Genomic DNA, 13,441 nt, shown 5'->3' with positions numbered 1-13,441 from the left:
GCAATACACTCATATACATTTTAAAAACCTGAGGATATTATTTAAAGAAATTACTAGCTAAATGGAGCAACACCTCCGTTCTTGGATTGAAGTACTCTGTCATGCTAAGAGATATCAGTGCTGTTCCTCAAGCAGATTTAAACAATCCCCATCAAAACCAAACTGGATTTCTGCATAACACAATAAATTGTTTCCAAGATTCATATGAAAAGGAAGAAGAAATACACACACACACAGAGAGAAAGAGAGAGAGAGAGAGAGATTTAAAAATTGAAGAAAACAAGGCCTGGGGAGATTGCTCAGTGGTTAAGCACTGCTGCTCTTACATAAGACCTGGGTTTGATTCCCAGCACCCACATGGAGGGTAACAACCATCTGTAACTCCTGTTCCAGAGGATCTGAAACTCCCTTCTGACCTCCACGGGCATTGCATGACACAGGTGCACTTACATGCATGCAGGCAATACACTCATACACATAAAAATAATAAATAAAATATTTTAAATAAAAGAGGTAGAAGAAAAAAAGCCAGAGATTATACATTCCAATCTCAAAACTTACAAAGCGGCACCAGAGCGATGGCTCAGCAGTTAAGAGAATTGGCTACTCTTGCAAAGGACCCAGGTTCAGTTCCCAGGACCCACATGGCAGCTAACAACCATCTGTAACTCCAGTTTTAGGTGTTTCAACACCCCTTCTGATCCCCACACACATTGCACAACATGGATGTGCTTACATACATGCAGGCAATACACTCCTACACATAAAATAAAAATATTTTTTAAAAACATAATGCAGAACTGTAGTCATCAAGACAATAGGATATTGACATGAAGGTAGATATAGACATAAATGGAATATACTTGAGAGTCTAAAAATAAGCCTACAGCATTTACAGTCACTTGATTTGTACAAGTAAATATCCACATGAAAAAAAATTAATTCAAAAGATCAGGAACCTCAATGTGAGAGTTAAAATACAAAACTCCAGAAGTGAACAAAGGTATAAATCTTTGTCACCTTGGATTAGGCAGTGTTTCTCAGCCTGAATCATAAGCAACTAAAGAATAAAAGAGATAAATTGGAGCTCATCAAGGCCAAAACTTCATGCTTCATAAAATAAATAGCAAGAAGTAAAGGAGACAAAGAACAGGACAAAAATAAGTAAATATATCTGATATTTGATAAGAGCTAATGTCCGGGATATATAAAGAACTCATAATTCGATAGTAGAAAGATAACCCAATGTTGAAATGAGCCAAATGTTTGAATTTCTTTTTCAAGAAAAGATACACTTGATCAATAGGCATTCAAAAGATATTTGACATCATTCATAAAAGGCAAATCAAAGCCACAGTGAGATGTCACTTCATATTCACCAGAATGGCTGTGATAGAAAGACACCACAGCAAGCATTGGAAAGGACGTGGGGAAACTGGAGCTCTTGCATGTTGCTGGTGGGAATGAAAACCATCTGTCCTCTTTACAAAACTGGCCAGTAAAACTACAGAAAGTTAAAGGTAGACTTGCTTTTGATGCACCACCTCTGCTCTGGGTATGTATACCCAAGAGAACTGGAAATGTATGTTTACACAAAATCTTCCTCAAATATTCATGATTGCATTATTCATAGTAAGCCAAAAGGTGGAAACTACCCGAATGTCCATTCGTTGATGAGTGAATACACAAAGTGTACTGTATCCATAAAATGTTGTTCAGCCAGAAAAAGAGATGAAGTACTGACACGGGGTGCTCACAGATGAACTGGGTCACTATCCATGAAAGAAGCCAGCCACGAATGGCCGTATGCTGTAGAAATACATGTACGCAGCGTTTGTGGAGGGCGGATAGAGACCGTGACTGAGTCAGAGTAAGAAGAGGAGTGGTCACTGCTAACAGGTGACTTCTTCTTTGGCAGTGGTGGAGACATGCACTCTGAAAATGGATAGTGTGTGAGGGGCAGTTTTGTGGGTCATGAGATACAGTTCAGCCAAAGAAATGCACGCTGAAGGAAAGGGCAATAATGGGATATGCCTTCCAAAGAATTTAAGACTTGCAATGATCTAAGTGCCAGGTAATCACGGTCTGGATTATGAAGGGAAGCGGGAAACAGGGAATTTTAAAGGAAAATACAACTTTATCTATTTAAATGTAAAGAAGGAAATGGAGACATAGCATGTCCATAGGTATTTGGATACCAAAACAATACTTTTGAAACTAAGCATAATATTTTTATAAAATAAGTGTCAAATAAGTACACCAAATCAAATCTGTGCATTCAAATTTATATCTTTATATTTAAATATAAGTATCTTAAAATTTATAAACTTCAATATTATGCAACCTGAAGAGTAAATTTGTTATGAAACGTGTCATTTTGCCCATTCCTCATTTTAGCAAATACCATCATCCCTGTTTTCCCAGGTTGTGCTGTATGAACTTGGAGAGACTGGAGTATTTTTAAGGGTACATTGTAGTTTTGCATGTTTTGGAAAATTATTTATAAATAATTTATACCATCATAATAAAAGTATATTTTGAAGTTAAATATAAGTATTCTAATTGTATCGGCACTCTAGAAGTTAGTTGTTGGTTGGTTGTGTTTTTGGTTTTTTTTGAGACAAGGTTTGTAACCCCAGCTGGCCTGGAACTCACTACATAAACCAGGCTGGGCCTCAAGCTCAGAGACATCTACCTGCCTCTGCCTCCTAAATGCTGGGATTAAAGGTGTGCGCCACCACCCCGGGCAAAAACTATATATTTTATTGCCTCCGTGTAATAGGATTCTTATTTGCTATTCTGCTCTAATTTATCAAAACTTTCCAGTTGGAGAGTCATCTTCGGGGAAGGCCTCAAGGAGCCTTGCACAGCACATCCCAGGTCCTGGGGGAATTGAAGGTGTGAAAGGAGCAGCTTCCGGAGTTGTCGGGGAATTAGCACGTGCCAGGTTGGCCCTGGATGAAAGAGGGCAGAAGCTTAGTGATTTGGAAGAGAGAACTGCAGCTATGCTATCCAGTGCAGATTCATTCTCCAAACATGCTCATGAGGTATGTCTGTCATGCAGTCAGTTACATGAAAAAGCTGATGAAGCGCATATAAAAATGACCACATTTTCGTATCTGTTATATTCTACAGATATGTCCTTTGTACATTTGCAAATTCCTGATTTTATCACCAGAGGAAACCATTACAAGAATCTCAGTAGGTTTTGACTTCCTAAGTTTACAGATTTTGAAAGAGCATGCCCACTTTTAGAACCACAATAAACATGCTAGCCTTCCTTAATTCCTCAGTCTGCTAACTACCTTGTTCCTGAAAAGAAAACCATGTCTCCTAGATTCTCCCAAGTAGATCTAAATAACAAAGTGGGTTAGCATTTTGAGTCTCTCTTGTAGCCTAATACATATGCACATGTACTGGAATATTCTTTGCAATGAATTCATGCAGATGTAGTAGAATATTTTTTGCAATGAATTCAGAAGTTATGATGGATCTCAAAAACAGATGCCATAAAGTAGGGATCCTCAAACAATACTCAGACAACTATATGTTGTTGACTAGTACATTAGTCCTTAAAAAGTAAGCTTAAAATACGCATGGTGGTGTATGCCTTTAATCCCAGCACTTGGGAGGCAGAGGCAGAAAGATCTCTGTGAGATTGAGGCCAGCCTGGTCTACATAATGAGGGTCCAGGCCAGCTGGGGTTATGAGAGACCCTGTCATAAAAAAATAAAAATAAAAACAAAAGAAAAACCTTAAAATTTAAAAAAAAAAAACATAAAAGCCTTCATGTAAAATACATATATCATTTTTGCAGGTCCAGGCCAGCTGGGGTTATGAGAGACCCTGTCATAAAAAAATAAAAATAAAAACAAAAGAAAAACCTTAAAATTTAAAAAAAAAAACATAAAAGCCTTCATGTAAAATACATATATATCATTTTTGCACACATCTACCACTGCTTCATGCTTTGGACTGGGTTACTTCCCATATTTACTTCCTAGACTGGCCTTTGAGGATATTTTAGGTTCTTGTCTTGAATGAACAGCATCAAAGTTATGTTTATATTTGTGCATCCAGCCTATAATACTAGCTTTTCTTTAATTTTTTCAACCAAAAGTCATCTTTTGAATATATCCAGGAAGTAACAGCCTGGGAGATATTTGTCCAAAGCATCAGAGTTCTTTTGTGAATACTTGGTCAGTGTCCACAGATACCTCAGATGTTAGCTGATAACCTCCCATGTAGGATGGGATTTTTGTTGTCATAACCATGTGCTGACTATGTGATCCATTCAGGCATACAGCACTTGGATCAGTTTCACAGTCTTTGTACATCGTGCATAACAGAAAGCACTGGTACTAGTCAGTAGCCCTTCCCTTCCAGGTGCTGTTCCTCACATACACTGAGTCTAATGAAGACAAGAGCTTGGTATGGCTTATGTTCGTGGACTCCTGAATTCAGGATGTCCAGGTTCACCATCCTGCTAACTAACCTTGACTCAAACCTACAAACCTTAAGTTCTTCATTTATACAGTGGGGAGAAAAGTAATACATCTGTTTTGTTGTCCAGATCAAATGAAATCAAGAGCAAATGTGTAATTCGGTAGCTGGTTCATAGCAGGGATTTAGGAAATTTGAGATGGCAGTAATTTTTTCAGCTTTTCATTTCCTAATCCTTTTAAGCATTATTTTTAGTTCAAATTAAAGACTTTGTAATTGCCTTATTTTTAAGTTACTTGCTATGTCACCAAATTGTGTCACATATCAGAAAGAAATTATGATACAACTAAGAGAAATTCCAATACCTTTAAGGTGAGTCCTTAATAAATAAGACCATTTTGTATCTAATTGGAACTGTTCTTACTGCTTTAAAGAAATTGATCTGAAGTAAACAACATATAATAGTCCAGAATGTCTCAAAATACTGTGCTTTACAGATACCAATTATAAGTAGTATTTTGGCATTATGAAAACATGTTTTTGTTATTGTTGTTGTTTGTTTTTTTTTTCTCTTTAGATGATGCTGAAATACAAAGATAAGAAGTGGTACCAGTTCTGACGGCCAGATCCAGTAAGTCCAGCTTCAGCGAGAAAGGAAATCTCCTTTTTGATTTCATTGGTTTATTTAGGAGAGTTAACATGAAAAGGATGCTCATCACTGACAACTGTTCTTTCCTAGCACAATCATGCACTGTTTTACCTCAGTCACATGGCTTTACTTAAGAGGAGCTGACACACACAAGCTGGAAGATGTGGTGTGTGCTGACTGGGAGTTGACAAAGGGGAACCTAACAGGTCACATGTGACAGATGAAGAAACAAAGGAATGTTGAAACGTGGCAGGGACTAGTCCTTGGATCATTCCTCTATTTAAACTTTCATATGCCAAAAGAGTCTGTGCTGTTGTATCTGCCATCAGTGTTTGATCTGACTGGGGGGAGAGGCAATAAGTCAGAAATTCCCAAGCTGAACAAGGGTCCTTTGTGTCACTGGACTGGATTATGAGCAGCTGTCGTGGACCCTCTCTTAAACTGATTGGTCATCAGTATCCTTAGTGGGAAAGAAACAAACTGTTTGTTACCATACTTTAGACTAAGCTGAAGGGTGGGCTTTAAATAATCACAGCATACACACAGTTGACTTGTGTGTGCACTACCCTTGATTTGTTATTATGTACTTGTGTTCAGTTCATATTGTCAAAAGCGAAACTGCGATACATCACTTTTCATTGAAAAGAAAAGTGTAGAGCATGACTGAGTTGCTCATCTTCTGGAAGTTTCCATGTAGTAGCCAAACAGTGTGGAAAGTGAGAAAAGCCTCCATTGTGGTGAGGAGAATACTTCATTGTCTTTTGTCCCGGTTCTCATTGATTCAGATAAAGGTAACTGACTAAAATGGTTACTGTTTAAATTTGTAGAAAAGTTGAAATTGGCTAAGTTTTTAATTTTGCTTGAATTTTTATAAAATGTTTAACCAAATGTACCTTTGCATTATTTAATTAAAATTGCTAAAACAACAATGTTTCCTTATTTCAGTGAAATACTCAGCTCCCTTTTTAAAATGTCCTTTATTTGCTGACATTTCCAATACACTCAGGAGATGAGCCAGTACAATCTTAGTGCACATGCTGTCGCATGGAAACTACAAGCATTTTTTGTTAGTACTACATAAGAGTCTAGTCAGATGACCTACAAAATATTTTCTGTAGAAATATTCTATAAATCTGTACATATTCTTTCAAGATATTAAAAGCAAAAAGGAAAGAAAAAATATGTACACTTGGGTAACTAAATTATTTCTGTAATAGAGATTAATTAATGCCCATTGGACAATGAGTGATTGGTTCCTTAGTAGCATTACAGAGGGAGAGAAAGCACCCCAGGTATCAGGAAGTAAGTAGGCCAGTCTAAGAGTAAGCACTGTAAAAGCTTCACAGAGGGAGTGACCTGGAAGCATTCAAATTAATGTTAATGAAATTTAAATATTGTCTTCTGTGAAAAACTTTTTAGTAGTTTTCCTTTTTCATTAAGAGATAAACAGAGCACAAATTGACAGAAGACGTGGTTGTTTTCTCATTCGTTCCATGTGGCAAGGACCTTCAGGTCTGCAGAGCACCTTCCCTTCTTTACACACTCTGTTATGTACCTTCTCTTTCCTCGTTCCATTAATAAAGCTTTTGTTTACATTTTACAATGTGCACTACTTGATATAAACGTTTACATCAAAATTTAAGTAGCATGGGGTAGAGACTAAATATATGTGATAAAGATCATTGATCAAGGCAAAAATGTTTTAAAACCACTATCATTTTCAAAAGTTTTGAATCTGTAGAAAGTGGATAACATTTCTGTTTCACTTCAGCTCTCTGGTGAACATTCAGCAATTTACAAATTGCTTAATTTGCATTATATATTGTCCTTAAGCCCATGTTCCATGATACCTCATATGAAAGTTTAGGTCCTTTTTAAAGGTATAGTTTTATGAATATCAATAAAGTCAAGAGTTACAGAGTTTTCAAATGTTGAGAAGTAATGACTAAATTGATATACTGGTTGACACCGCAACCATGTGGAAGGATGTATGAGCATCAGCTTTTTAATTTGCTGTTATTTGTATGTCAAGTTCATTTTTATAGTCACTTTTTCCTGTTGTATATAAAATGAATCAAACTTGTAATTACGTACTAATAGAGACGTAGATGTATTTACCTGAGATGGATTTTATAAGAACTTCTTAATTTATAATTTTAAATTATTTGATTCATTTTTAAATAAATCTACATATTGTGCACAGTGAGCTAGAGGCTAGGATAGAAAGTATAAAAATATTTTTGAATATAGAAAATAAGTTTCTCAGAGTTATGCTTGATTCTGTCTGTAAATAGGAAACAGTCTATTATAACTAACCCAGGGTATTTAAGGTGAGCTAAGAAATAATTTTTTTTTTCTCTCTCTCTCTCTCTCTCTCTCTCTCTCTCTCTCTCTCTCTCTTTTCTGTCTTTCTCTTTTGATGAAAAAGGCAGTAGTCACCAGCAAGCAAAAATTTCAGGAAAGCTAACCAAAAAGAAAAAATAGTCAAAATAGAAAATATCAGAAAATTAACAAAGAATTCATAAATTTGTGCGTGTATATTTTCTCTCAACACTGGTCACATCTGTCCTTGATTCTGAAGTTAAAGTATTCCTTGATTAGCTGTTTGTCAACAGGAAGTGATTTCCCTTTGTGTACCCCACCTATCTAGTTCATTTGAGTTTGCAAACTAAAATCTGTGTATATTGTCTTAGAATGTTATTTGAAATCTTATATTCTGTCAAAATCTATATATACATTTGAAATATTGCATCATCTTAATACTTGTTTGCATTTGAATCATACTGTGTTTCTAAAATATTGGTTGTAAATTCAGAAGAGCCTTTGTTAATGTCTTAATTTGGGGGTTTTATGGAGAACAACACTGCTGCGTCTACCACTGTGCGCAGGTGGATTTCCGTTTCATCGAGAATCCTACTTCCAGGAGCTTCTCCTTTACTTAGAACTTGTCACTTGTTGGTTCTCTCGAAGCTAAGATCAAGTATATGTGAGTGTTTGAAACAAGTCTGAAAGTGTTACCTACTTTTAGGTTGAGGGGGATGCTGGGAGATGGCTGCGGAACTGAAGACTGTGGACGACACCACGGAGTTCCATGTTTCACCCTGAGTTTTGTATTCACACCATCTGTGTTTTGCTTAAGGCATTTCGCATGCAACATTAGTAAAGCTATATCCAAAGGTAAATTTTTTTGTGGCGAAGATTATTTTAACTTGGGGAATTTTGTTTATTTGTTTCTGCAAAAATAAAGAGCAATGAACTTTAAACTTGAATTTTTTCTGCACTTTTTTAGGTAATGAAAACTTTTTATTGTTTAATCTGTGTTTTTTTTTCAGTTTAAATTGAGACATGTATAGAAAACATACCAAAATCATGAATACGCTGCTAGCTGCACCTTAAACTGATCAGTTTTAAAACCTGTAAGAGGGTTTTATATAGCTTTTAAAGATTTTAAAGAAATTATTTGCTGTTTGTTTTAGTGTTCTAGGTCTTAAATTATGGGACACTTTCAGAATTGTTTTACAATCATGTAGTAACATGTTATATTTATATATTGCTAGAGAATATGCTTTTAGTTTTAAAATGGAATTTTTATAAATGTACTCCTTAATTTTAAAAATGGTGAACTTGTTAAGTCAAAGTACTTAAAAAGTATGTATATTTTCCATACAAAAGTTATGTTTTAAGCTTATAATAAGAAATATTGATATCTCATATCAAGATACAATTTTTAAAAAAACCATGCATCATTTAAAAGTCTTAACACAAACACATGACAAGAAAAATACAATTAATATGGTTTTTAAAACCCTCTATTAAATATTTTCAAATATTAATTTTATTTTGAGGAGAAATGCCCACAATAATAATTTTAAAATCTTTCTCAATAGCTACAGCTTGGTGTTGGATGCATACCTTAATTATTGTTTTAAAACATATATATTTAAAATAGTTTTTCCAGGTATTTTCTTCTACCTTTTTTAAAAAATAAATTTCCAAAAATGAAAACAGAGTTTATGTATTTTTGTCAATGACGGTTTTTATTTTGTAGTTTATAGAATTGGTTCCTTATCAGTTTGATACTTGAAGCCTATTCTTAGGCTTTTTAATATGTATTTACTTTGAAAAAGAACACTCCTATGTCATAAAATGCCGTTTTTGGTTTTCCATTTTTTCTTTTTCCTTTTAGCGTTAGTTCTCCTGGATTGAAATTACGCCCGATGCTCTTCCGATGTGAAGCTGAGTTCACGTGAAGCTGCTGCCCACAGCTCGTGAACTGCTCTCGTCACTCTGCCCTGCTTTCTGTACAGCCTGCCTGTACGGGAACGGCCTGCTCTGCCCAGTGAGCGCACTCCTCACTGCCTGCGATGCTGCCATCTGGGGACAAAAACAATTGTTAAAGCTCCAAAAAAGGGAAAGTAGCTTACCTTCTTAGCTGAACTACATGGTCTCAATTCCTTCCCAATTAACAGATTTTGTACCATCGCTTTCCTAGTACCGTCTTGAAATTATTAGGCACAGTTAATTTATAAATTGAGAAGTCATGCAGAGCTTCTATAAATGCTCTTTATATTCTCTTCAGAAAAACCACGAATGTCAGAACTGCCAGTATTTTGCAATGAGACTCAGTTTAAAACTATATATAAAACATGTAAATAAATCTTCATTTATTGTAGGTCATTTGACTCAGGCATTTAAAATACAGATTAATCGCAATGGAATTCTCTTCTTTTGAGTTCGGTGTGTTTGTTTTAATATTACCATTTGTTTTTGTTATCTAAACTTTGCTTCCATTGAAGGCAGTGTAATGAGTTTCAAACTCAACATAAAAAGTTGATGCGAAGATGAGAAATGGTGGTTTGATTTCTTTCCGTTTCTTTGTAAATAAACAGTGCTGTGATACTTTAGGCGTGACCTCTGCAACATGGTAGGGAGAATCAGGAAAAAAATCTTTCTAGTTACACTGCTGGTTCATTGTACGTGTGTTGCCAAAAGACAACTGTAAAAAGACCACGATTTCCTTTTCCCAGCCTTGTGTACACAAGGGCATGCTTGGTTAGAGCGCTAGCCTGTGTGTACCTTTGCCCCACACTGCAGTGTTCAGTTGATACACTTTCTCTCCTTTATTTTTGATCAATCCCAGTAACTATCTCAAGATAATTACTGGAATATGCTTTTGAAATGTTTTTTTAAAAAAAAAAATATGTGCACTGTTTTATTTCAGAAAGCACTATTGCAAACACTAAAAATGTTCAAACTTTGTAGTTGTTTTGCATTCCTATAATTTATCAGTAAAAAAAAAACTGTCATCACAGCGAAAGGTTTAAAATTAGGTAATGAAATATTTTTGTAAATAAATACCATAAACTGGTATTTTTTTTAAATGTATTATAAATTAATGTTTCTGGGAAATGTTGATATATATGTACGTGAATGTCTCTGCTGAAGGGCTCCTACTGGGCAAAATAAAATACTCTTATCTCTCCTGAACTAAAAAAAAAAGCCCTTTCTCTGGATATTTTGTTCTAATTTTTTTTGGATTGTGGAATTAGCCCATTAGTAGAAGAAAATAACCAATAAAATAGGTTGCCACATTTCCAAGGGGAAAATCAAGTTAATTGGGTAATTCATGTAAGATGACTGATTTAGGATTTGGGGTAAAAGTCACCTACACATGTGGTAGATGTCTAGAGAGGGTAGGAGATGGAGCTAGATCTGAATGTTCACATGACACTCAGGATCTTGTCTAAATGCTGATTCTGAGTCACTATATTTGAGCAGCAGCTTGAGTTCGCCATGGAAAATCTTTCAAGTAAGGCTAACAAATACAGATGTTTCCATAGTTGGCATTTTGCTAAGATTTGTCAGTATCACTGTATATACTTGTACCAAAAATTAACATCCAATTAATAGACCTGGAATAGTGTCTCAAGACCAAGTTGTCTTTGTTTCCATTGAATTTTAAAATGAAGAATAGGGCAGTTCTCTGACTAAATCCAAGGTTTATCTGACTTTGAACTATATAGAATGAACTGTGATGCATGCCTGTTCCACATGGTGGCAGTCATGTCTCACTGTGTGAGCCTTGAACAAGTACTTAGAATATAATTTTAAAAAGGGAGAACCCACAAGCTTTCAAAGGTTCATTTTTCATGATACTTTTTTATCTGAAAACTTAATGATTCTTATGAAGCAGACATCATCCTGAGGTTTTATAAGTAATAGAGATCATTCTGTATTGATCTGATATCAAAAGAAGTTTTAGCACTTTCATAATCAAGTAAAACTTTGAAAATAAGATTTTCTTCCTATCTCTGCTCATGCCTTTTTAGAGAAAATTATTCTGAGTGTGTCCTGTCTAGTGGCACTCTGTCCTTTACTGCTTTGGATAGAATTAAACTTGTTATTTTAGCTGTCCATAGGAGTACATAGGAAGAGTCTGGTTTTCTTCTTTTAAAGATACTGCTTGTTGTGCTGTTTTCAGGTTCTGTACCAAAAATTGCTGTCATAGGTACCCAACCAAAGCTTTTAAAATGCACTTAAAGACTTCTGAGTTATTTTCAAATTTTGTCTTGTCTATACTTTATGTTCTAATCACTCAGAACTTGTACAACTACTCTAGCCTTCAATTTGGGTCACCTTACATAAGTTTATTTCTAAAAATAAACCCTACAGAGTGTTTTTTACAACTGCTTTCAAAAACAACATAAAAGTAGGATGCATATTTATTTAATAAAACAAAATTTCAGACAAAGCACCATATATGTTACTACCAAAGAAGTCTGAGGACTTCTTTTAAACACCAAACTGGAGCTCTTGTTTAATATTGTGTACCTGTCCTGCCAAAAGGAGACCCTGGTACTGTCTGCACTGACTTCCCACCTCACTCTGCTTCCTCCATGTCTGTCTATCCCTGATCACCATGTCTGTCACCTCAACTCAGATGCCTTACTAGTTAGTGAGTTTGATTTTAACCAAACATTGCCCATTCAGTAAAAAAAATACTGTAAATTCTGTTTCTTAGATCCTATCCCTAAATACTGCGTAGATTTGTAAATATTTATAAATATCATAATGTGAATCATCCATGGTGGTGCATGCCTTTATCCCAGCAAAGGCAGGTGGATCTCACAGAGATCAAGGCCAGCTTGGCTTCCATAGCAAGTTCCAGGCCAGCTGGGGCTACAGGGAGACCTAGTCTCAAAAAGACTAAATATAAATAAATTAATAATAAATATCATGATGTGATCCCTACCTCTTGTAGCCTTCAAACACTCAAAATCTCCACAGATATTGCAGTTAACCCTACAGGAACTCTGCTGAGACCTATGTTAAAAGGCAAAACCCCAGGGAGGGGAGGGGATAGAAAGCCCTGTGCCAGCAGCCCCAGATGACATCTGAGCATTCCAGCTCCAATATTCCAGAAAATCCCACCACTTACTACAAAGGTTAGGAGACTACACCAGGCGTGACCTTGCATGATTCCTTAACCAAATGTAATTGTGCATGCCTTTAGATTAAGCCATCATTAAACTAGAGCCTCAGTCTCCTGGAAAAACAACTCTAGAAAGCAAACTTCTGGACCAATACCCCTTTTTCCCACATGCTAGCACTCTCTGGTACTGTAAGCCTGGAGGAAAGGCAGCTGTAAGAATTTGCATTCCTAAGGAGTTAACTTGTATCCTGCTGGTACAGACCACACTGAGAGCCCTGGTCTGGAGCCATACTCTAGAAGCAGCAGCTTCTCTAGCACAGATACTTGGGTATCTCTTTGACTATTCTGCAATTTTATGGGCAGTGTGCTTGCTGACATATATATTTTTTTAAATCCATATAACATCTATCCAACACAACGTACATGAATGAAAGGAATCGGTAATTTTTAAAAAATACTGCAACATATAATTACCGAGCTTAAAGTCCCAACAAATTGCCAAAATACTCCCTAAGATATGACACCTTCAAACTACCCTCCCCTTCAAGCACTTACCCTCCCCCATAGCCCAGGCATCTAATATTTGAAGCCTTTGCCAGAGACTGAGACCCTGCCCCTGTGTGTTCCCATTCAAGGGCATTGTCAAATATGTCACCATGGGGCATACTTGAAAGCATAGACTGAAGTCTAGCTGTTTAAATTAGTTTGGTTTTGAGTGAAAGAATTAGGACTACCACTGTAGATTTTTGCATAAAGTCATTCTAAATTATATAGATTCTTAAATCATATTTAATATTTATTTCATAACCTTACTAGCAGTCTGCTGGTAACTTCCAGATTTTTCTGATAACTAAAACTCAACATTTTTGGCTAATAGGCAAGTCTGTTTGTTTATGGTTCTATGTAAGGTGTGTGTG

General features: G+C 35.8%; 1 protein-coding gene across 6 annotated transcripts in view; it reads left to right on the top strand.

Moving 5' to 3' along the window:
* Positions 1-10,574, top strand: part of Stxbp5 (syntaxin binding protein 5) — a 175,193-nt gene extending 164,619 nt beyond the window's left edge. For 3 of the 6 annotated variants that reach the window (XM_029565170.1, XM_017799044.2, XM_029565173.1), the window contains 2 exons: positions 2,827-3,047; positions 5,021-8,361. In XM_029565170.1, the coding sequence (XP_029421030.1) occupies positions 2,827-3,047; positions 5,021-5,062 (263 nt within the window). In that variant the 3' untranslated portion in view covers positions 5,063-8,361. Of the gene's footprint in view, positions 1-2,826; positions 3,048-5,020; positions 8,362-9,278 lie in introns of those variants that run through there. The other 3 variants (XR_003850096.1, XM_029565172.1, XM_029565171.1) reach the window with 3 other exon arrangements.
* The last annotated feature ends 2,867 nt before the right edge of the window (positions 10,575-13,441 follow it).

The sequence above is a fragment of the Nannospalax galili genome, unplaced genomic scaffold, assembly GCF_000622305.1.
Source record: "Nannospalax galili isolate Female #2095 unplaced genomic scaffold, S.galili_v1.0 scaffold377, whole genome shotgun sequence".
In the NCBI taxonomy this organism is placed as follows: domain Eukaryota; kingdom Metazoa; phylum Chordata; class Mammalia; order Rodentia; family Spalacidae; genus Nannospalax; species Nannospalax galili.
Note: the sequence above shows the minus strand (reverse complement) of the source record. Positions and strands in the feature narration are given on the sequence as shown.